This window comes from Ammospiza nelsoni, chromosome 5 (assembly GCF_027579445.1).
Source record: "Ammospiza nelsoni isolate bAmmNel1 chromosome 5, bAmmNel1.pri, whole genome shotgun sequence".
Lineage (NCBI taxonomy): Eukaryota > Metazoa > Chordata > Aves > Passeriformes > Passerellidae > Ammospiza > Ammospiza nelsoni.
Window position 1 is genome coordinate 24,555,646 of NC_080637.1, and position 25,910 is coordinate 24,581,555.

Genomic DNA, 25,910 nt, shown 5'->3' on the forward strand with positions numbered 1-25,910 from the left:
GGGAACTGGCACAGGTGTGTCAGCTTTGCTTTTAGCTGTTCTCATGCTCTTAGGCACACCACACTTTTTAAAGGGGTTAAAGTTTATATCTTATGATTTAAGAGAGCACCATAAGCATGTGGCTGACTGTAAGAAAAAGGCTACAGCATAAGACACAGTCATAGATCTGCTGTGAACATGTTTCTGTTCTCTTGTCTTTGAAAACCTTGGAACAAAGCAAGGCACAAAAGCCACAGTTCTACCTGTCCAAAGCCTCAGAGGGAGAGTGTGCTAGGAATGAAGGATTATAGTCTTGCACTGAGGCAAGGGACACTCAGGAAGAATTCCACTATAGCCTAAGTCAAGGACTCAGGTACAGCTGCCAGACTGGCTGTGCAAAACTCAGACCATATCTAACAAGCTTTGTACTTTCTCTAAGAGAGGAAATAAAAAAGGTTTTGCAAAATGTGCTGATAAATTCCCGCCCATTAGGTTAGTCATGATCAGCTTTTAGATGAGGTCAGTAAACCCAGAGAGGGAGTGAGCAGCACAAAAGCACACTTGAGCCCACTTGTCCTGCACAAATGTATACCAGCTGGGAAGCTGTCACACTGAATTTCAATGAAACTGAGGGGACAATCACAAAGAAAGTACATATACATAAATGTGGTCTCTGCTACAGTTCAGCTGAGTGGCAGAAACTTGCTCAAACATGTGACACAGCTGTAAGTCTGCCTCCTTAGACTTAAAAATACATTAATTATTTTTTAAAATGGCATTAAAGCTCATAAATTATTTAGGGCAGCTTTGAAAAATATTTGCTATGTTGAGTGAATCCAATGCTAGGAAACATCAGCCAGATATCAATCCATACCATCTCTTAGAAATTAAAGCCATAAATCATCATCATCATCATCATCACAAGCCTTTGCTTGGAGTGATTTGTTCAGCGTGTATGAAGAGGTAAAATCTGTAATTTGGTACTTAAGTCAAAACAATAAATTATTTTTAGAGAATTTCTGCATCTTAGCATCATCTGGTTTGAAACCTGATTTCTATAAATCAAATTTGACTTCTAACTGCATCATCTAGTTTGAAAGCCATGTGAAGTCAACATGTCAATCTTTTGACAGTTCAGCAGATGAGAGATCATCTGATAGAATAAATTACTATAAGGATTAATTACTCACTGACAGAGATCTGGAGTAGAGAGGAAATTTATCAGAAGGGTAGTTCCTGCACCACCTCTGAAAGAAAAAGCCACCTCATTTCTGTCATATACATACAGTGGGACGTGAGCTCATCTTCAGAGATCTCCCCTTCACAGAAGTGGCAAACTGCCTGGGGGTCTTTCTAGCTGGTGCCTGTGCTTTCAAATTGAAACAGGGTCAAACATCTCCAAACTCTCAAGGGATTTTTGGGAGCATAATGTTCCCAAGGGCCAAGTTACAACCCTGTTCTGAACATTTCCAGCTTTGTGCATTAAGTGTAATTTAGAATTTTTATTTTTTTAATCTGGTATAGGTATTGCTTAATGTGAGAGTATTTGATTTTGGAAATGTTGTCTTCTTAATGCTCTTCTCTTCCCTTGTGCAATGAAAATGTTATAGTCATCCTCTTTCTTATCTCTGCTCTCACATACAAACAATCCCAGATAATTTTATTTAGCTCTGTAGCAACAAATCTATTCCACATCACTTGGCTATCAGATCTGATCTTCCTGCACAGTTTTTCAGAACAGATATTCCATTATATATGCATCAATTCACAAGGGATGGTTTTGGTGGTGGTTTTCACTGGACCAAGGAGAAATGTCTGTCCATGTTTTGAATTATGCTTTTCTGCTTCTCATATCTGAGACAGGCATCCTCTTTTAGAGCAAACACTCTATCATCCCCTCCTAGTGTACGTGTATGGAGTCTTCAACAGAAGCACTAAAGGATTTCATTTGCCAGCATCTTCCACAGCTCAGATTTCTCTTTCAGTCTTGTAATGAGACTTTCAGGTCTCAGATGCATGTATTTGGAGTACTCTTTAACCAATCTAATGGATTTAAAGGAAACACTCTCTGGAGGAACAGCATAGTGCTGGCAAGACTTGGTTCCATGGTTAAGGCTATTTTATAAATAAAAGGGACCACAACACAGGCTTGGCTCAAATAATCCATGCTGTTTGTTTGCTGGCACACTACCTGGCCTGTGTCAACTCTCCCAGGCAATGACTGCAAATATTCCAGGTGTATTACAGCCCAGGGGCTGTTTCCAGTAGACACTATGGAAAAGGTCATCCATGTTTTGGAAGCAAGAGTCTTTACCCATATGAATGTGACTATACAATGCTACTTGCCTTCCAACAAAGCAAGCTGCTGGTCTGTTTTATTCAGCTGCTAGGGGTAGCCAGTGACTCCTGATCCTCCATGCTTCCGACCATGCTGAGTGTCCTTGATGACAGCCTTGAAGGATAAGCATCCCCTTTCCTTCTAAATTAAATACACCCACTCAGCATCCTCTTAGACTGCTCCTGGTTACTGAACCTCCATTTGTCTTACCTCAAGGAGTTAGCAGGAGAATATACATGCAGAGCTAGTGGGCAGCGTATTCAGAATTAATAGCTATTTACTTGATCCACCTCTGGAAATACAGAAACTCAAAAGAAAATAACATATTGCCTGGATTAAGTGTGTTACTTCTCTCAACACTGTGTAGACCCCACCTAGTTATGACAGCATTTTCTTGTCTGTGGACTGGGTTACAGCCTGCCTTCCAATAGACCCTTCCTCTCTCATCTGCTCCTTGGCAAGCGTTTCCAGTTTCTTAGGAACTCCTTACAATGATTCTGCCCTTCCTGACCTTGAGTCTTCTCTGAGCAGCGCAGAAACTTTGAATGGCTACCTTGAAGACTGTCCCTGCACAACTGTCAGACTTTCCCAGAGCCTGTGGCAGCACCCAGAACTCAGCCACCTTTCTGGCTCTCTGCAGCAGACTACACAAAGGTAGTGAAACAATTAGTATCTACAGAAAATAAGTCCAGTGTTACTCAGGTTCTCCCTCAGACTTCCTGTACTGGCTCCATTGGCTACAAAAGGCTGTGACTCTGACAGCGTGCTGCGTACCTGGGTAGCAGCAAACAGCCTTGCTGCTCACTGCTAGGCAGTGTCTAGTCATGCTCTACCTCTGCAGGCTGGCTTTCTAATTCTTGCATCTGAAAGACCTGGTATTTGTTCATTGCAGAATGTTTTTCATTGTGTAGCAGAAGCCACTTACTACTCTCCCAAGCCTGGAAATAGAAAAATGAGGAATTCTTGTGTAGATTTAAGTCTGAGGTTCGCTTCTACCTGTGCTTTGTTAGAACTGAGACTCTATCAGTCTCTTTGCAAGTGCCTCACATGCTTGCTGAGCAGCTTTGGTGATAACTGTATGTTAAATATGTGGCTTTATTTAGAAATCTCAGTGGCATTTGCATAGTTCTAGTTCACAGCATTTACTGGATGTCAGGTGTGTTTTGTGACAGTTTTATTACCCTACCTGTGGAAAACCTCAGCCTCCCAGACATTGAATACAATGCAGTTCATTGTTTTCTGAGAGACAGCACACTGTATTTTACTGGAGCAAAAGTAACTGTCGTGGAACCAAGTTTCCAATACAGTACTTCTAATGCAACTGTGGACTAAATCTTCTTATTTTTGATGCTTCCAACAGCACGTGGATGAAGTGAATATGTGCCAAATTGTTAATTTTTAACTACGTGCTGTAGTCAAGTAATTGTTAAGGAAAATGTCTGAGATAAAAAAGTATTTTCTGCACAGTTCTGACTTATAAGAAAAAAGGTCTGAAATCCTTGCTTCAATTAAGTCACACTGCCTGCAGTGAGGCCAGAATTTTACCTAAAGAATTAAAACAAAGTATGAGACAAAATAAGAGAGAACTGTAGTGTTTTGCAAAGGAGTAATGTAGTATATTCAATTGCCCAAAGCTGAACTTTGCAGTCATTGTTTCATGACCCAAACATGAGTTAGGAAAAGCAATCACTTTCCCATCAGTTACCACACTTCTGAAATGATGGAATTTTCCATTGTTTCATAACCTGCGGTGCTGTGATTTCTCCTTCTGATTAGGAACTGGAGCCAACTGATAATAGAATGAAATCTGCCAGCCCATATGGTGGAAAATTCCAAGCAATAATAGTAAATCTAGCCTAAGAAGTACCCCAGTGATGTAGCTTTGACAAGACAATTTTTATTTTATATAAGAACTTCACTTTATACCATTAACAGGACTAAGAATCCTTTAGAACTGATGATGCTGTGTAGTCTGATATAAGTGTGTGGCATTGTGGGCAATTCACCATGTTACTGGTCATGGTAAACAGCACGTAAAACTGGGCCACTGGTAAACAGCAAGATTAGGAAATATTTAATCTGAAGCACACTTGGGCTAATGACAAGCTAGCACTACCTCACTAGAACTTAATCAGTTGCCTTTTCTATATGTGATCTGGTCTACTTGCAGTTTCTTCTTTCCGTGACCACATCTGCTTCGTTCTTTTGCCATTATCAAATCTACAGAAAACATGTTTGTCTCACCACTGACAGCGGTCCCCACAATCCAGGGTTCCTGGCTGTTACCTGTCTGGCCTATATATGTTTTTCACATTTAGGAAGGTGCCATATGAACAGCAAATAACTGATAGCAGTACTGAAGATACAAAAAACAAACAAACAAAAAAGGCTTTCAGTCTGATTTCTGTGTCTACACCTCCATCACCTTACTGTTTCTTCAACTTGTTCATAATGGACTTTCTCATGTAATACTAAGTGGCTTCTTTTGATTAAGGTTCAATCTGATTTCTTTGTGAAATTATTCTATTGGTGTCCTTTTGCCCTTCCTCCATATCATAGTCTTGAGTACTTCTTGCCACTTCCTTTTTGTACTTCCCATCAAAATACAGCAATTAAAAATTTCTTGCTCACAAGTTGCCTGCTGAGCTCATTCCTCAGAAATTGCCTTTATGAGTACAGTATAAAATGTACCTACATTCACAATGATGAATTTAGTTCCACATAAATTAGCCACTCTTCGAAGTTTTTATGCCTGTTTGATTCTGTAATGTAATTCAATAGGGCAAAAAATAAACTGTCTTTGTCTTGCCACCTCCTCCTGCTCTCTTCGCCCTGTAGCAACAAATACAGAACTGTGTCTGTGAAACTCATGTTATGTCTCTCAATCCTTCTCATCTTGGTGGTGCCCAGCATTTTCTTCTTTCTGAGTGCATCTAATAATGCTGCATCTAACATTATTTTCCTCCTGTGCATTGGAGTGAGTTCTGCTGAACTGAATCCAAGTCTTACAGGTCTTTCTTTGCTCATACTCTGAAAGTTCTGTTGATCTCTCTGGAGCTCCGCTGAGTGCTTTGGGGCTCAATCCATACAAGACTGATGAATGCCCAAGGTGCAAACATTAGGTAATTGCCTTTCACTATGAGGAAACTCAGAGCAAGGCACAGCAGCAGTGCACCTGCTGCTTTACCTGAAGTCATCTAAGTGATGAGAGTCTCACAGGCATTAAGCAATCAAGGATGCCATTTGTTTATCTACACTGGCTACAGGCAGTGTGGAAGTGAGAGGTGCAGATTTCCCAAACCAAACTGATAGTGTTCTTTTAGGATCCTAGCTGCTTTCAGGTTTCTCTGAGATTAGTAGATCTGGGGTGATGTGAACCAGCCTCTAGCCATGTTTCTCTCTCACTCCTCTTTCCACTTATCACTATAATAGCTGACACTTGGTCTCACTGGTCCCCCAGTTACATGCCTAGTTTGGTGTGGTGAGTGTCTACAGCTTGTATCCAGCAGACTTTAAAAGTGTATAACTTGAACAAACAAGACTGAAACAAAGGCAACCATTCCCTGAGGAGTGGAAGTGGAGAGGGAGGGGCTGATCACTTCTTCTGGCCATCTAGAGACAGGTCTCATGGGAATGTTCAAAGCTGTGATGGGAGGATAACACTGAACATTAGGAAGAATATCTTCACTGAGAAAGTGGTCAAACACAGGATTCCTTGAGAGGTGGTGGATGCCCCAAGCCTGTCAGTGCTTAGGAAGTATTTGCAGAATGCCCTCAATAACATGTTTTAACTTTTGGTCAGCCCTGAAGTCATCAGGCAGCTGGACTAGAGGATCATTCTGATCTGTTCTGTGTTATGCTATACTATTCATTTGTGTAAGCAGTAAGCCAGCTCTCAGCACTGAGGAAACAAAAAGAGACCACATACACATATGTACACCATGTTAATTCCTATATTTGTAATCTCCATTTGTTTCTATGAAGATTCAGAGAAAATGCTCTGCTTTGGACTCCTGCATTGTGATGGTATTATGATTCACTCCACTGCATCAATTTGCATAAAGAAGCCCTCAAGAATTACATATGGGAGGAGGGTTTTTAAATGGTTTAAAAATACTGACATTTAAGCAAATAGGCAGCTATGTACTGGGAAAGATTCTAGAAGTGAAGATCTGAAATAATTATCCCTTGGAATCCTGGCACCAGAACTGGTGTTTCTCTAGTAAGTCCTGCTGTATCTTTCAGAAAGGACCGTGCTATACTGAGATAGTTAGTACCTTTCCTCCTCTTCTTTTATTGGCCTTTTTCATTTCAGTTGTACTTGTCAAAGAAAGCACTTAATTTGCAAACACTCATTAAGAATTACTGTAGGGTTGTTAGTGAGTCACATTGTTCTTCAAGACTTTTTTTATCTTCAAAGATACAGCACTGAAACACTTTTTTTTTCCTTTTCATTCCCACAGAAAGAGACATACAAATAAAGACAAATTTTATATGCTGCAGAACTGTAAATTTACAGAAGCAAAAAAGATACCTATTAATCTGCATGAAGCCTGAAATACAATTCTGGATATAAAAAAAAAATTATTAATCTGATATTAATAGATGTAGTACTTACCAAAATAAGTCCTGAGATTAATGAGGATGTGCCTGTCAGGGCAACATAGAACTTGGGGGTTAATGTGTTCAAGAACATACTCACTGCAAAGGAAAAGAGAGGAAATCGTGAGTACAAGAGCAGGACATGCCCTCCATGTGTCGCTTCCTCCTGCCACCTGCAGGTAAATTATTACCTTAGCTTTGATAAAAAAGACAGTTAAAATAACAGTTAATATCCTGTTCCATCTGCCTTACATGTGATAAAGCAGAGCAATAGACTGCAACATGCACAATTTTGTTTTCACAACAAAGTCAATCACAAGGCATTGGAAAACAGTTGCACACATGTCTGGGACTTTGTTATTTCAGTCAGTGCTCCACTGACACAGAGTTTAGGATTCCCCATGATATATGGAAAACATTTTCTAATATGCCTTTGCTAATTCACTGCAGTTAGAAATCCTGGAAGTTCAATCCCACTATTTTCAGCAGTTCAACCCTGCATATCTCAATGTCCTGCATTCGACACTGTCTCAACATCCTGTAGATCTTGATGAAGATAATTTTTAAGCTTTTTACTTCTCAGTACCTTGGTTCCTCACTTACAAAGTAGAAAATAATGGCATTTTCCTAATTTGTTCTACTGCTCCAAAGTTGGTGAACTACTCGGTATGACAACAGTGAATAAGTGATAGAAAAAGACCTAACTAGCTTTTTTAGTAAGGGGTGAAAATCATGATAGTTGTCCAAATTATCTGAAATCTAGGGCAGAAGTGAAGTCAGATGAGCAATTCCATCTGTATGGGCTTCTGGAAATCCAAAGGGCTTTTCTACTCATATCCCATCCTGAAAGCTGCTGAGAAAATCACCAAGTAGTCATGCTCATCCCTCACTGAAAATGCCTAAGGCTGGCCTTAAGAGAATAAAATATTCTAGTTTTTTGATGACTGTACAGAAGCTACTAGAGAGAACTGGAGTTCTACTAAATTCTAGATGTTTAAAGAAAACACAACTTTCCATCACTTCCATCTTCTACAAATGAAAACATTCCTTATTAAACCCATAAAGGGTTAGAACGCCTTCTGTAAACAACCCTACTGGTCTCATCCTTAACCAGTGCCAAAGAATTTCTCATATATATACATTTATGTATATACAGACGTATATATAGATTTGTATATGTACATGCATCCAGGACTGGGGAGGGAACTGACAATTTTAAATTTAGAAGGCTTGTAGTAGAGTATTAGTCATTAAAAAACATTGATAAAAGACCTGGATATGTAGGTGTGAGGCCCTCAGTTCATTCTGTTCTCTTCAGAAATAACACTAGCAGAAATTAAATAATATGAAGCCAAAAAATGAAGAGGAGGAAACAAAAGCAGAATAAAAACCATCAAATATATGATTCAATTTCCATGACCAATAAAAAAAACCCGTTTTCCAGAAATGCATCACTAAGAGAAATTAAAGCCCTGAAATTCAGCTGCTTTGTTTGAGTTCTGGCTGCTTATTTTCTGTGTTATTTTTCTTGAAGAAGCTGTAAAATGTTAAAATGGAACTGTCCTTTCCTGGTCCTCTGGAGTGGCATTAAAGCACCAAACTGATATAGTAAAGAATAAATCTGGTGACTTTTAACGCCATTGTACATTTTCTTTCCCAAATGCACTGGATGCCATATTCTCAGCTAGTGTAAATCAGCATCACATCCTCTAAACTGCTGTGTGCAACACAGCTACACTGTTTTAATCCTTTCTCCTCTCCTCTCCTCTCCTCTCCTCTCCTCTCCTCTCCTCTCCTCTCCTCTCCTCTCCTCTCCTCTCCTCTCCTCTCCTCTCCTCTCCTTTCAGTTCCTGTCTAATAAAAGCAGACTTTGAAATAGTAGTCCCTGCTTTCTTCGGCCACAGCACCTACTAAGAGTAGGAAGAGGAATGGAGAGGGTGAAATATGTTTGGCTTCACCAACTACCCCCAGCCTTTTAGAAGAAACATTCCTCATGTTGGAATGCAAATGTAAGCCAGAGACATACTCAAACTATGTCACTGGGGAAATTTCAGACTGCCAGTGAAATGACTTCCTTTGCTTAGGTCAGGATATGCCTGAGAGAGAATATGCTGTGATGGGATATAGATGCCTGTGTTCTGCCTTGTAACATAATGCTACTGCATATGTGCCACCATAACATGAAAAGCCAGGCAGCAAGAGACTTTACAGGGGAGCTTTCTCTTCCATGCTCCCACCACCACAGCTTCACAGCTTATGGAATGCTGGAATTTTTTCTATTAAAATTTCCAATTACCCTGGAAGTAATTTGATTTCCTAAGTCGTGAGCCATCTAAGTATACTGTGAAGATTCCACATGAGCATATCCATTGAATAAGGATATAGTCTCTGCTTTAAATATTATTACTGACTCACATCCATAAAAATTGTTTTGGGAAAGAGATCCCCACTTGGAAGAGCCCTCTCAACAAATTAGCTGTATGGAGCTCCTAAGTGGTGTAGACTGAATAAGGCTCATAGGAAATGCTATTAGCTTTCCTCTATCAGCATTCTTTTACAAGCAATGTATACTGGTTTACAGAGAAACTCTCACATGTGAATGGAGATTGGATCTTATTTATCTGTAATTTCCACAAGCATTACTGCTTTCTTCTTTGCCTGCACTTATACTGGTGCTCCCTTATCCTCCTTACTGTAAGCTGCTGCAATTCTTCACTTTTACAGCTTAGTCACAGGAACTGGCAAGGTAAACAGATATGATGCTGGATGCTTTTAGATTTTATGGGCAGAATCCCAGATAACTGAAATAACTCAGTAGATATGAAACACATGCACTCAATGACCAGAGCTGCTTATCTGGGCTATATCTGTCTAATCATTTGGCCATTCTTTTTCCCACTCTAATATTAAATATAAGAATCTTCTACTTCATTATGAAAAGTATCACCTTTAGCCAATTATTAGCTACTCTCCCAGTTCCTTTGTCTCCATAACTATTATTAACAAAAGGAAATACTTTCTAATAAGAAACATATTTCCAAAACAGTAAAACTAAGCATGTGTGGTCCAACTATTTTTATTCTGAAGTCAATGAGAATTCAGTCATTGTCTCAGTGGAAACTACATCAAGGCCTATTTCTCATAATAATTAATCTCAAGAGTAAAAATCAATCCACTTTTGCATTGTGATATATATATATCATTATCCAAAAGGGAGCATTTCTTTACAATCAGCATTCTGACACTGAAGAAATCACTATTATATCCAACATCTCCATCTACCAGTGGAATCAGGACTCCTGAGTTTGTTGCAGTAAAGTAGAGCAATTAGATAATGCTACCTGTCCATCTGCCTAAATTTGGGTAAGAGTGTTTTATTTCTGTATTTCAATTTGATGATGCAGCAGGATTGAGGAGCAGAGAGATTTCTGAGAAATGTTAGCTGAAGTCAATAGCAGATGACTGCAGAATAAAGAAGCCAGGTAGAAGCATCAGCAAAAGGTAGTACTGTATGTCATTTCTTGTGAATTTTAGTGTATCCCTAATTACTTCTGTTCACAAAGGGAAGATGTTGCAGCTATTCCGTTCACAACATCATCTCTTGTCTGTAACCTGGTAGGACTTAAAAAGGGCAGGAAATTAGTGTCTAGACAAAGAAACTTGCCTGATGTTCCTACAATGGCAACTTATTTGAAATTACTGTCAAATCCCAATTATTTGCACAGGCTTTTGACAGTGAATGATCTATTTTAGGTGTGTTAGTACAGCTTGTTTTGTATTTTTTAAAAGAAAATCAGCATGATCTATAAATTCTGTCTAAAAAAGCCAAACATATTTATGAGAGGCTTCTGGCCTTCCATCCCCTCTTTCTTCCCTTCTCTTTACTGCTTTCATTTTAGTAATACCTGAGACATCCAGAATAAGGCATATTTACATTTTCAGAAGTGCCTAAGTTACACAGTTAAGTAATTTCATCCTTCTGTACAGTACCTAGGGAAGGACTATTATTTCATCATTAACTGTGCATGCTCACAGAGATGAATTTACATCCTATTCAATTCACAGCAAACAAGTTACAAAATCTAACATTTATATCTAACATTCCCAGTTGAGACTAATCTAAATAGGTGACTGAAATGTTTTTGAAAGCAGATGCCATTTCATTCCTGTTATATATATTATTCATTTCCAATACTTGTGATTCATTCTGAACTTGGGACCAAACACAAGAGGAATATCCAGGTATTTTTCAAGTAACAAAATCCATGAAACACGTAAAATGTATCACTCAAGATGATAAAGACCACTATTGCTTTATAAATTTCTTCAAGGTCTTGAGGCATTCAGAATTCAAGCACGTGAGGAACCACAGTAGAAAATACTGGGATTGAACTGCTAAAAGTATCCTATTAACTGCTACATCAGTTATTTACATTAGAAAGTCACTAGGGGAGGGAGCACTGCAAACTACCAACTATTCCCACATGCAGATCTACTAAAATGATAGCCCCATTACCTACTTCTGAATGTGAGGTGATAGAAGTGTACAGTAAGGTCCAAATAAAAATTTAATAGCAATGTAACGTAAATCATATACACCAACAGATCAAGCAAAGACAGGATGGTATCATTTATGGCAATCTTTGTTATCTCAAAATGCAGGTAAAATGATAGATATCTCAATAACCTTGTTAAATGAAAAAATATGTTATGCATAAATAAATAAAATATGAATTAATTAAATAAATAATTATAACTGGGTATAGTATGGCTATAATACTTTAGTCACTAAGAAATTCTGCTGTATTTTCTCTTCTGCATTCCTTAATATTTGCTTGGTAAGCAGATTGATGCTTTTTCTCTCTTAACACCAGTGTCAAGAGCCCCAAATCCCTTCGACAGGCAACAAGCTAAGAAAGCTATCACTGGAGACCTGTGACACAGCAATTTATTTCTTTTCACTGCAACCATCCATTCAGGCTGCTGCTCCAACATGGTACAGAAGATAAGGCAGTGACTGGCTTGTTTCACAGAGGCCTCTGCTTCAATTAATGAAGCTCCCCAGTTCAAAGTTGTAGCAGCAGAATGAAGAACTCTTCTACCAAAGTGTCAGCAAAGAGGGCAAAATTAAGTTCAATAAACTTCTTTTACTAAGTGTATAAACTTTCCCTCTCTGAGTATGAAACATTACATACTCTTGACTTTAATTGAACTGTTTGTACATAAACTTTCTGAACTCTCAACCCCTCCCTCATAAGAATGTTGCCTAGTTTTGGGGAAAACACACTAGGGTCAGGCTGAATTACTGTGATGGTCTCCAGCTAAATGTAAATACAAACCCCATCAGATTTAAAGCTAGCACAGAGTATTGTCTCAGAGAAAGAAAAGCACTTTTACCAATTACCAGGATTTTCCCTGGAAAGTGACCAAGATTTTTTTAACTTCTTCAGACTTCTTAAAGGAATTACCAAAGAAGAAGCAAGCATTCAAAAGTTTCAGAATGCTGCAGAGATTTTCCATTTACTTGTTGCAGACGCTATGCAGCATCCTAAGGCTTTTGTCTCAATCTGTTTTCAAAAATTTCCAAAAATTTGAAAAAAATTTCTCACCCATAAACAAACATGTGGCCATTCCAGGCACAAACAGCTGGTGTCTTATCTGTGCACAAGGAAATCCAGATGGCCACTCACTCTGTTCAACCACCCAGTCCCATCCTAAAGGCTGAATGAGAGTCACATTTAGATGCCTGGAGCCTGTGCTGATGGCCAGGAGTCTGTAGCTCTCAGTTCCCACTGGATCAGAGCCCAGGTGAGAGAAGGTGGTGATGCTCCAGAAGCCTCCTGTTTACTTCAGCTCTGATCAACTACACAGTTGTGCATAATCAAAGTTCTGCCCATACAGATATTTCAAATTAGTGAAATAAAGCTTTCTGGACAGAAGACCACCACACTCTCTCTTCCACGTTTCCACATCTTAAATGCAGGTTTTCCTTTTCAATAGAGTGACACAATAAAAAGGGAATGGGAGTAGGGACAGGCTTCTGGAGTAAAATTGGGTATGATGGGAGAGGCTTTCCGCCACAAAGCACAACCCGAAGAGAAGAAAGAGCAGATGGTAGTAAACACAGGACCAGTTATGTGTCAAAAACTTTCAGGTTCATTTACTTATAACTGAAAAATAAAGAGTTTTGAAAATGGTAACTAACATTCTCTCCACTTTGCGACTCAATTGCCCACTAAGCAAATTATATCCAGCACAGAAAACTGAAACAAATCTTACTAAATTCAGTCCATCTTTTCCCAAAAAAAATTGCTGCCTGAGGATTGCAAACAAATTCTATTTAATCATTCTTCCCAACATGCCAACATGTTAAGTATCTGAAGGCCAAAGTGACACAATGAGCTGTGCTGGCTTGCTTTTCAACACCAAGTCTATATTCATATTATGATTTCAAAAGTTATTTGATCGATCAAAACCATTGTCTCACTTCCTAGCAGGAATTAGTCTGTGCTGGCTGTGGAGCTTTTGGGACTTAGACAAAAACCCTACATCCTTCAGAGTGCATTAGCCATTCAGCCTGTTACAGTAAGTTTGCTTATCCTCACTGTGAATAGTATACAGGGAAATGTAACTGATAAGAGATAAGAACCAACACAGAGCTGAGGGCAGAAGGGCATACAGGTGCATCAAGGAAACCAGATCTGTGAGACAAAAAAGCACTAAAGACCCTGTTGTGACTTGGGAAAGGAAAAAGAAAACCAGGTTAGAGGTAGACAAGTAAAATACAGAGATGAGCTAAAAGAAAATTAGAAAATAGAATGGCAGTAAAAATTATCATGCATAGAAAAAAGATGATAGAGGCAAGAATGGCAAAAGTAAAAAAAGACACAAGAAACTACACAGGCAACATGAATGCAAACAAAGGCTATTTTTACTTTAGCAGAGATGCTTTGCATGTCAGAAGTACCTTTTCACTGGGAGAAATAAGACTGCCAACAAACACAGCTTTGGTCATTTGGGAAGGGATGGTATTCAGAAGTTATTCCTTGCTACCAAATACATCCCCAAGCCTCTTCTCACAAACTATTAAACTCTGAACAAAAGGTGCTACTAAAGGTTCCCATTTCCACCTATATTTTCCCAGAATGTCCTGCTGTGGTCAACAGCTACACTATGCCTCAGGAACAGAGAGGTTAGACACACAGGCTGAAAATGCACCAAAACTATACCCACCCCAAGGAAAACATTCTGTCTTGGAGTTTAAAGCCAGCTTAGTATCACTATGTCCAAGCACAGCATTTTGCTATTCCATTTGTCTGAGGTCATGAGCTCCCTACCTTGCAGATTTGGGGAGAGTAAAAATATGAAGAAAAGATCAACTTTCCCAAATGCATGTCACTATTATAATGCAAATTTTCTGTCACATACTTACCCCTGCAAAGGGATAGGGACATTTGCTCTTGCTTTCACAATGCCATGGCGACATGAGTTAATTACACAGCTTCTGTTAATTGCAGAGCATGCTGCATGAACACCAAGATTTGCTAATAGTTGGCAGCAGAAACCCTTCTAAAAAAACCCACCCATCCCCTCCCCCCAAACCAACAAAATCCCCACAGCATTTCCATTTGAAGAAAACAAGGGAGAAACCACTTCCCTTGCAGCCCTCAGCTACCAGGGACTGAACTGTGCATTTCTTTGTGACCATCACGGTGTCCTAATGCTAAAAGCAGCCTAGTGATATTAATAATGTACAAGTGAAAAGGGAAGACTGGGTCAAATAAGAATAAGGCATCAAGGATGAGCAATGACATGTTAAGTACAGATATTAATACTTGGACTTTTAGAGATGTGGATGTATAAAGTCATGTTGTTGCTTGGTTGTCAGTCAAATTCTCTTGCAACACTTTCAGCTGTAATTCTTCTAAAATCAGCTTGCTTGTAAATTGATTTGAAACACTGTCATTATACACATCTCCCCTGCAGATTTAGTTTCAAGAATCATGAATCCTTGTCAAATTTTTAGTTCAGTATTGCACTGCATGAGGAAGTGCTCTCAGATTTGTGTAGGCAGAATCAGTCCAGACACTGGAGAGAGCACCTTCACAGTTAGGTTGTGGTTTTTTCTAATCACACATACCAGCATGGTATCACCGAATTCCCCAACACAAATCAAAGGAAATCCCGATGTGATGCAACAGCCAAATGAGGATGGATTCCCAAGAGGTCTGTCAGGTGACTGCAGAGTATCACCATCTACCTTCTCCTGGATACACATTTGTAAGAGAAAACAAGAGTAGGGCAAGAGTATGGCTGTTGCACAGTTTATCAGGTAGATGTTTTAAAGTCTTTTAGGTCTTCAGTTTGGGGTGCACAGTGATTGGATTCTACCGAAAATCATTAATAATGTATTTAATTGCCAAAATGTACTTAAACACTGTAACAAAATACCTTATTTTTCATTCTGCACCCCAAAGTGTTCAAAGAAATCTCTATTTCAAGATTCCTGTTAACATCATGTAACTGAATTGACAGATCTTTATCCAGTTTGGACTGGCACTCTTTGCAAAGTTAAACACACCTGCTACCTTAACTGCTGATTATTGAGGCATTACACAGATTTATGTGGTTTAGCCTTTCAAAGCTGTAGTAAAACAAAAGCCAATTACTAAACCCAATTATCTAGAGTCATTTAAGAAAATTAAGGGCTTTTGTTTCAAGTACCAGATCAGTACAGCTTTCTCAATGGAATAGGTTGAGTTTTGCCCTCTTCTTTCATGCAGCACTCAGGGAGGTAACTGCACCATTAAATCTTTTTGATGTTGGTTCATTAGCTGTGTAAAGAATACCCTAAACTAAAAGTTTGTCACAGTGATTAATTCCAATGCCAGAGATAACAAAGGCTAATCTGCTCTAGAGAGACAAATCATCAAAGCGTTTTCACCAGCATGCCACAAAGGAGAAAGTATCTCATGGGTTCCCATTATCCAGGAACCTCTCTCAGAAGAGGTACTGCCCTGCTAAGACAAAAGAGACACATGAACAAAGCACCCTCAGCTGCCCTGCAGCCTCCTTTTGTGCCTCCTTCTCTTCCAGGCAGGATTTGATAGGAGCAGTAAACCAACAGATATGAGCAGCTACTCTCTTCATCTTTGCTTGTGCGTTGCATTCCTTGGCATACAAAAAGACAGGAGCACCCATGATTTGTGCAACAAACAAAATTGTCTCAGCAATGGAAAAAAAAATCAGAAAACTGGGCTGAAATTTGTACATTGACGAAACCTTTTTTTAAAAAAATATTTTTTAAAAATTCTGGAGAAATACTCTATTTCACACATTTCTATCCTAAACCTTGGCAGCCTGACTCTATACAGTAAATCTATTTTGAGAGTCTCTAAGATGCTGATCTCTTTACCTACAAGAAGTTCCAAGGTGCTTCTTGGAATAGAGGTGACTAGAAAACATTTATAACTAGAGCCAGCAGCATCATTACAATTCCCTGGAGATCTGTAATAGCTGATATCATTATCCTGTCATTGAAAACTCACCTACTTACAAAATCACTAAGGTGTTCATGCCGTTTTCTCCCATAAGAAATTTCAACCTGTGATAAATTTCTGTATCAGGGAGGGATTTATATTTTTCCAGTAATTGATGGCATGGGTAATGTGGCACAAAAATAAGGGGAAAATTATTTTTCCAGCAAGTATGATTCATTCTTGCTATGCACCTAATAATCAGCTTTCCCCTTCAAAATATTCTTAACACTGTGTGACTCACACAGTAATTGTACCAAAAGAAAAAGAAGACAAGACAAGTAGAAAACTTTTACCTCTTTGCCTCCATTTTGGGGTATTTCAAAGAAAGCACAGCAGCAGGTTTGACAAGTACTGTATAATCTCCATTGTCAACCAGTCTCTTGGGATATCCAACACTTATTAAAATGGAAAAGGCTCTTGAGTAACTCTGCAGACAGAACTGCAATCTGCATTCAGGACCTGACTGATGAGGAGACAAACGTCAGGGGGGAATTTTGCATAATAAAGATTTGCAGTAGAATGAGCTCCAGATTAAGAATTTCCAACCAAATGCAAAGCAAATGACGCAGTGGAAATTGAGGGAGCACCACTCTCACACAGACTAATGGGCAAACAGCATGAAGTTATACTTTTTAAAAATTATCATCCTGTGGCTGGGGTGGTCCTCCCCATCCCCCATAGGCAGTGAGTCTCTCTCCAGTGCCATTTCCCCTAAAGGTCCTGTGTCGCAGATATCTTTTCACTAAAATCTTCTTTTGGGATTTTTTCTCTTCTGAGAAGCTGAAGCTTCAGAAACAAAATGTAAACAATGGTTATCTGCTGCTGTGGAATGCATCAGGTAGATTTTTGACTGGTCCATCTTGAATGCTTACAATTAATGGTCAACCACAGACTAGTTAGCTTAGACTCTCTGTCTGAGCTACAGATATTTGTTATTCATTCTATTCTATTCTTAGTTAGCTTTCTGAAGAAACATTTACTTCTATTCTTTTTAGTTAGTTATAATGTAATATATATATATCAAAAAGTTGACATAGAGTCAACATTCTTGTCTCTTTCCTCGTCCAAGAACCCCTGTGAACACTGTCACGGTCCTGTGTGCCTGCAAGACAAAAACGGACTGTCCACAGTTTTAAAGTTTGCTTTGTTTCATGAGAAGACAAATTAAATGCCACTTAGTCTAATTCATTATCATTAACAATAATGATATTATTTGGTTTAGCCTTTGATGAAATCTCATGAGAAAAAGCAGTGCAAGGCACCCATAATTTTTCCTATTGAATATTTGATGGCTTTAATTCCAAACATGACCGTGGCTGACTTGGCTGAAAATAACTGAAATAGCATTCTGTCCAAAAGTGTCTTCTTTAATTTTCCATTCTTCTGTTTAAAATCACTGAATTTTTTCACAGGTGATTCTCCTCACGCAGGTAGGAGGGACCAGTGGAGGGGTGGAACAGGACTTGCCCACAGGACTCAAACTGGTACTCTACGTGAGGCAGCAGTCAGGCTGTTCAGAAACACCATCCCCACCCCTTCCACACACTAACCCCAGCACTGTGAGTTACCTGGCAGCTACTGTCAGGTTTCTTTTCCTCTAAAGCCAACCACCACGGAGGGACAAGTGAAAAATGCAGGACTAAATTGGCCAAATATGGCACCCTTGGTAGATGCGAAATTTTTGTGAGAAGAACACCTGCACAGAACTCAATGTAACCTGTGATCCCATCCCTGTTCTTGCCCCACTCACATACTGCATCACCTCTAATTTGAAAATTCAAAGCTGTATTTGGAAGCTCCCACACTTAGATCCAGCTGGGAATGTGTGGAAGTAAACACTTGTTTACCTGCCTATTCTCCGGGCAGATATCAAGGAGCTGAAAAGCACACCCCCACATTTTAGTAAATAACTGTCAGGAAATACTCTGCATGTCACACCGTACAAAGCTGTAGCTGGATTCTAGAAACGATGCTACAGAAAGGGACTTTAAAAAAACCCCTTTGTGATTATGTCTGTGCCTTGGGTTTTGCACAGTTTTTTGCGCACTGGCTTGTAAAAAAGATGCTGAGCTAAGGGAGGGTGTGCCAGAAGCTTGGCTTGTCAGAAACTCTGCCCTTCCATTCCACTGCATCATGCAGATCTGGGTCTCAAAACAGGCAAGCAAAGGCTGAAGATCCTCTTTGCAAGTTCCCCCCTTGACACTGACTAGAGCAAGTTCCTCAAAAACCAGGCCATGATGGCTCAGACTGAACATCTACTATTAGGAAGTGGCTTTCAAAGTCTGGTCAGGCAGGCAATGTCACTGAGGTGAGACAAATCTCAGGAGCCCAGCTTTTCATTCTCTAGGGCTGATAAGACCTGAGCACATGACCTAGTGGTCATTGCTTCTGCTGATTTCCAAACATGACTGAGTGCTACTTCATCACTGCACTTGGTGACCAGAGGAGGCCATGCTGCAAAAACAGCCCATCAAAATGCTGTGGTTTTCTTGCATCTGCTTGCTCCTCTTCTGGTCACGTTAGAGTATCAGAGACTAGTGACCATGGCTGTGCTAATCTTCCAATGCTAGTGCTTAATTACGAAAATCACTGCATTGGAGTTTTTGCTGCTGTCCATTAATTTGACCTATTTAGATTGCCCTGGAAAGTTGTCTCTAAAGCTAAAACTTTCCATGTTTTCTCTATATGAAGTTTCTAGGGTCTTTTTGGGTAGGGGAATGCCAATGCTAAAGGATTCAACAGCTGGGGGACCTCCCATCCACTCCCAGTTGTCCCTACCTGTGGTCAGGAACTAACTTTCTATCTGGCCTTTGAGGGAGAGTGAGAGGAAAGTGACCTCTAAGTGTGGGGCACGTGGAGTCAACTCCCCTCTGAACACACATGTGAATGAGCAACTGCTCCAACAGAAAAATCCAGAACAAAACTTTGAGAATGGCAGAATACCAAAATCAATACAGCAATATATTCAAAGTGGGCTCTGGTACAGAAAGCTCAAAGAGGGAATGCAAACTTATTGTAGGAGGCTACTTAACTTAATGCTTTTCAAAATGCCACTTGGCTGAGAAACAGAGAGGTTCAGAACCTGCTAAGTGTGTTTAAGGACTTGGAACTGTAGCATTTAAATGACCAACAAACCCCCTGTTGCTTATTATTCAAAGCACAAAATACCACCTAGAGGGCAGCTGACTTTCTGGCTGGAAGTGCCCATTAGACAGATGTGCTTAGGGATAGATAATACTGGAGCAACATGGAACTTGCAATGGATCTTGGCTTCTGCTCCCAGCTTCATGCCTGGCTTGCCTGTAGTCTTTCCATGCGCTGCTTTGGATCCCTGACTGTGCTTTGGGAAGATACCTAAATAACCTTTTGTGCACAAAAGCAGCAGAGATCTTTGCACTAATTTCTGCCCCCCCACACTGGACTCTTCACTGGCATGTAGCACCCAAAGTGAACTGCTTTGGCCTTTTCCAAGGATTGATTTTGCTGGAGTCACCCTCTGAAATCGCTGACTGTATCCAAAGGAAGGCATTACATCTAGAACTTTCCAGCAGACCTGCTCTAGGTCCAGTCTGTCCCAGGACAGCATGGTAGTCTACACCCATAGCAAAACCTGTCAAGCAAACTTGCTTGCTTTTCACTATATATAAAGTGGTTGAGAGATAAAATAGAGCATGAGAGTGTATGTAAAGGTGATTAGAACAAAAAACTAATACAGCCTTGCAGACTGAAAAACTCATTTTTAGCAGAAAACGTGAAGACAATGTTATATAACCTACTGTATTTGGTTTGGGTCTCTCTGTATTTGACTATGATCTCCCTCTTTCTTTGTTACTTTATAAAAAGAAAAACAGCTCCCCAAAGGAGGTTTCTTTGAGCTGCAGCAACATTGGCACTATTAAAGAATGGGTCCCTTGAAAGAGCTCTTTTTCATATTATGCAATTAATCCTTCCCATGGTGAAGAGCTGCCACTAAGCAGGAAGATCCCAAACTTTGAAAATAGGAAACATCATCATTTAGGGGAATTAAGGAAAACCATCTGGGCTTGTTAAGGCTTTGCTGCCCGAAGGAAACAGCACACCAAGGCTTGTCAGCAAAGCCAAGCTCACAGTCAACACTGGTAGCAGAAGCCAAAGGAAGGATATATCACAGGTCTGTGAGCTTGAAATGGTATCAAGAGATGTTACCATCTTGCAGCTGTATTAAACAATGTACTTGTCTGACATGCAGTGGGGCAAGATTTGCCTTATGAGTTATGAACACGGCTTTGTGGGAAAAATGCACCTCTTGAAATGGAAACATTATAGGCTTCTAGACTTCTCCAAAATGGTGGTTACCTTTTTCTGGAAAGTAAAACTCCTGAGGACACTACTCCAGATTTACACTCCCTTTTTTAATAATTAATTAAATAGCACAGAATCATTATCTTCTCCCTAAAGTGTTTTTTTTTTTTTTTAGTCCTGTAGGAGTTTTCACAGTTTAATTTAATATTGCCAGTTTTACCAAGTTAAATTAATACCAACAAACAGATATATCCTTCAGAGATTTGTTAGTCTCAAACCAGAGCTGGGTAGACAACTTGCAGTTGCTTTTGCTGCAATTTTAAGTATGTTGCTCCTACTGGTTTTCAAAAACAAGGAAACATGTTTAATCCTATGTCTGATTGTTCCTCTGAGGTAAAGCAAGAAAAAAATGGCAAAAGAACACTGTTTAGAAAACTAAAGCTTTGCCCCATCTGCCATCAGTGGTGCTTGGCTCTGAGAAAATGCTGACTACATGTGTATCTATGAGGAGAACTGAAGTGCCTCAGAAGGCCATGACATTTTTCCCATACTCAGGTTTTGGGAAATTCTGGGAAATTAGGCAAGCTGAGCATCACTGAGGCAAAATTACAAGTAAATATGTAGCACAGATATTCAAATGAATAATTAAAGCAAATCCTCCTGAGTTACACAGCCTGCTGCCTGGGTGTTTGAAAATGAGCTCCTGAGGAGTGGTTACAAAACACCACTGAAGTGGACAAGGACTCAGGGGCTGGAGAAGCTCCTTCCATGCAGACTACACTGGTAGCAAGCAGCACAGCTTGCCTTGAGCTCAGCTGCAAAGTGAAAACAGAGTATTTATTCTGCAGTTTCACACTTAGCTCATATTGAATCAAGCAATTTCTGCCAAATCCTCACTGATAAGATTGAATAAGCAGAAAAAAGGAAAGCAAAATTGATAAGTAAAATGAAACGTCTGGATTCTCTACTGACAGTCTTGAAAAGTATAATTTTATTTCTGAGTAGACCACTACTGATCTTTCTGTTTTGCTCTGAGCAAGCCAAGTTTTTCACCACAGTAATACTCCCTTTCTTTAGAATTGTTCATCACCAGGAGCCCTGCACAGAGCTGCCAGGAAAGCAGAGCCTCTGCCAGCAGATGGGCACATTAAGATCTTTCGCTTGTGGCCAGCATGAGTGGGACCAAAGTGCTGTCTGTAGGTCAGATTACCTGAAATGGTCCCATGGGTTAAAAGTCATTTGCACTGAGTTATTTGCTCCTCCACCTCTTCAGGGCACACCTGAGCTTGTAAGTTCATTTCCTCAGCACGCCAGCGTTCAGTTCACAAGGCCATTATTACTTTCTTCCACACTGCAGTAGTTTAAAAGCCTCTTCTTACCTCCCCTTCTGTTATGTGCATCCACTTCCTTACCTCCACTGCAGTTCCTTCCTTTTGGACTTGTAAATTATTCATTCTATCATTTAGCTCAATTTAGTTTCAAGTTGCAATGTCATTCAAACATAGCACAGCAGATTTATCCCCTCCTCTTTCCCCTCCCATCCCAATGCACTGGAGAGAGTCTCAAAAGGAGAAGGAGCCAGAGTGCAAAACACCTGTTTGTGTCTTTTCTGACAGGAATAGATAACAGCACCCATTTCTGAAGAGTTAAGCAGCAGTTGCCACTTCTAAAATCTAACTGTATAGTAAACAGTGATGAGCCAAATGTATAATGAATACTGATGGGCAAAACTCAAGTCAAAGCTCCCACTGACACAGAACAATTTCCCAGTAAATTATTTCATAAAGCTTTCCCTGAGATCAGATATCCCTGTAGTTCAGCTAAAAAGGCTGGGAAGAAACTACAAAGAAGTGGTTGATGAACAGAATTAAAGGACAAAGGGATATAATCAGGAAACACAGATATTTGTTTTATTTAAAGGAAGAATAAAAAGTTCCTTTAACCTTGAAGGAAGATAACCCTTTTAAAGAAAAGGAAACCATCACTGCCAAGGCTCTATTGCAAGAATAGTCTGTAATTGATTTATTTCCTGGTGGGGTGAAGGCAGTGGGATTCCTGGAGGGATGCTAATTCATGGGGATAACCTGGGGATGCAGCAGCAGCATCTTTTGATCTGAGGTAGGGCAGCTTCTGTACTACTGAACCTCGCTTTGAAAGGGACCCCCAAGGAGCTGAAATCAGTAATTGAAGGAGTTGCCCCACACTACCAGCCAAGCCCAGGTGAGGGGCAGTGCAGGCCCTTCCTGGATGAGGTCTCCTTTAGCAAGAGGGATGCTGTCTGGGCAGCAGAGCAGCAGGAGTGGTAGAGAGGGATCCAACTCTGTCTCATAGCAATGGGCTACTAAACCCCTGGCTCTGGCCCCCAAACCCCATAGATGCTGAAATCAGTTTGCCTTCTGTTTGCCCTCACTCCTGTCTATCTGTTAGAAAATCCACATGCCTTATTTTTGCCTGCTCTCCCTAGGTTTTGTGTTAAAATCCTCCAGGTACTGCCAATTCCTACCCCATCCCAACAGAATCAGCCACTTGGCTGCACTACCAGGGGATCAGTGAGCCACATCACTCCTTCCTCTAGAAAGAACTTAGAAAGAGGTTAAAACCAGTTCAGTGCCAGGGGCTTGAGGTGTGACTCTGCTCCTCCATCACAGACCACAGACTGTCTGGCCTGGGAACAGCACCTTTCGTGGGAGGGCTGCCTGGGCCAGAGATGCAGCTGCAGCTGTCAGTGTCCAGCACTCAGGGCAAACACAACTGCACAGATGGAGCTCGTCTCATCAATCACATGTGCTGCACCACATGTAGATTCATTTCTGACTCACAATTCAAAGAGTGACACAGTAGGGTTAATTATAACCCACCTTCTAATGCCAAAAGAGTACTTGTTAAAACATATCTTAGAAAAGCCAAAATTCACTTGTATTTTTTTTCTTCAGCTTTCCTTCCTCCTCCTCCCCTTTCATGTGATGCTAAGCCACAGATTCTCCAGGCAATTTTCCAAATACTCTATGCTTAAGATGGACTCCAAGGAGCAGATTTCCAGCCCAGAGATTTAGCTTTCCATCTCTAACTAAGAGTACCAGCAGCTGAGCAGCTAAACCTTAGTGTGTAGCACCAAGCCATTTGCCTGTACTATTATTTAAACTGAGGGGTTTAGTGAGATTTTTATTGTTTGATTTAATTCAAGAACTTCTCCAAAGCTGTTTGCTCCAACAGCAAAAGCTTCAGGACAGCTCCATACCCAGTAATACAGGACACAGTCATTGAGTGCAGTCACTCAGTGGTTTTTTAGGTTCATGGCCTTGAGCAGTATTTTCACATCTCTTTTTCTGAACCACAAAGAATGGGATAATTTACTGTCTCGTTTCACAGTAAAAGGACATTGTCAGCCTAAAATAAGGCCTTAACAGGCACATGTTTCTTCCCAGTGAAAATTCTGTGTTGAGAACTCCTCATATTAAATGGAAAAGATAACCTATCTTACTGATGGGATTTTTTCCCCAATCTGTTTGTCTGTTATCTCTTCTGGAGGAAAGTTTCCAATAATGTACTTGCTATATTCTGGCCTTTCATACAACAATAAATGAAAACAAGCTTCTAATATAAGTATTGATACAGATACTACTTTCAATTACAGATATTACTTTCAATTTATAAGTTACAGCATTGTAAAAGCCTGTAACAAATGAAGATAGTAATAATTTTGATGAGGATTTTATAAAAAGTTTATAAACATTGTCTTCTGCACTTGCATCTTTTGTCTCAATGCTCAGAGCACTTAAACAGAAATTAAAACTCTTTCTAATCCTGCAAAAATAGCCTAATATTATGTCATTTTTCATATTGACACAATCAGAGTTTAAGGGATAGAAGGGCACCCCAAAACCCTGGTTCTCCCTTTATGCTCATCCTGATGCTCTACTTTTAGACTTCTAGTCTGGTCTGAAGACACTTTGTAAAGTGGGATTAAGTGCAGCTGCTGGAGTGCAGAATAATAATGGTGTTTTCTAATATAAAACTAATAGAAGAGCACCTTTTGGATATCTAATAAAGAAGGCTTTATTAATGCAGTCACATATGCACATTGCAAGAAGAGCTGGGACTCCAGGGAATGGCCAGAACATCCCAGTTCCTGACTTGTTGGTTTTGGGTTTTTTTAGTCATATTACCATAGAACATGAAATATTGGTGGAAAGACAGCATGCAGAGCATGTTGACTGTATCTGCAGTACATGGACTGGTGCTTGCCTTTCATGAGACAGGACTAAAAGCAGGTATACAAAGAAATTAATAGAACTCAACAGCTCTTGCCAACCAAAATCATCCAGGCTTTGCCTAAATACTTATTTTCCTCCTTCTAAGAATGTTTACCTTTGCAATTTGTCATTGTATTTCAATATCTGGTATGTTATTTTGCCCAAATAAAAAGGACAGATCCAGGAAAATCTAAACAAATCCCAGTCTCTGAACGGACAAAATGACACCTGGTAAAGAATTAGTGAAGTGACTGTAATCTCTTTTTCAATCTCATGTCTGTCTTCAGGCCATCACAATCATAAAATCTCTGCAGCCACAACATGAAACATACCAAAACTTGATGTCCAAAAGCAAGGCTCTGTGACTCAGAGGAAACAGCAGCCAGTGACATGACTTTTGGTTCAGAAAGGCTCGCTTGGTTTCTTCCAAGTGTAACAAATAATCTCAGGATATTATCTCTTCTAATAAATTTTGCTTAACACTTTAGTGTCCTTTCCATTGTAGATCTCCAAATGCATTGCTAAGCAGTGTGCAATAAATTCACATTTTTGAAGGGAAAACTTTAATATAGAGAGAATCACTGATGAACACTGAGTCAGCGTTTGATCTCAGACTGGAATCGCAGGGGAAACCCACCTGCTCATCTTGATGCCAGGGAATGCTAACAGGACTAGGGTTTCACCCTAGCAATCTGCTGCCTCTGCCATTTCCCTGGTAGGGTTAACAATTCCAAAAACTCACATCCCAGTAAAGGCTATGTTGCTAATTTTGCCCCTAGAAGGTGGTCACCATAACAGTGGTAAGCTGTGCAGGGGGATCAGTAAGTGTTTGCAGCAGAATCAACAGTTCTTGGATACCTTTTCCCTTGCACTTTGGCTATGGTTAACATTGATATACAATCAACAGAAGAAAGCATC

The 25,910-nt window shown here is 39.9% G+C and overlaps 1 protein-coding gene across 2 annotated transcripts in view; it reads right to left on the reverse strand.

Annotated features, from left to right (window-relative positions):
• The window catches only part of ST7 (suppression of tumorigenicity 7), a 135,759-nt gene that overhangs the window by 52,222 nt on the left and 57,627 nt on the right, over positions 1 to 25,910 (reverse strand). For both annotated transcript variants that reach the window (XM_059471984.1, XM_059471983.1), the window contains exon 2: positions 6,936 to 7,018. In XM_059471984.1, coding sequence (XP_059327967.1) covers positions 6,936 to 7,018 — 83 coding nt within the window. The remainder of the gene's footprint in view (positions 1 to 6,935; positions 7,019 to 25,910) is intronic.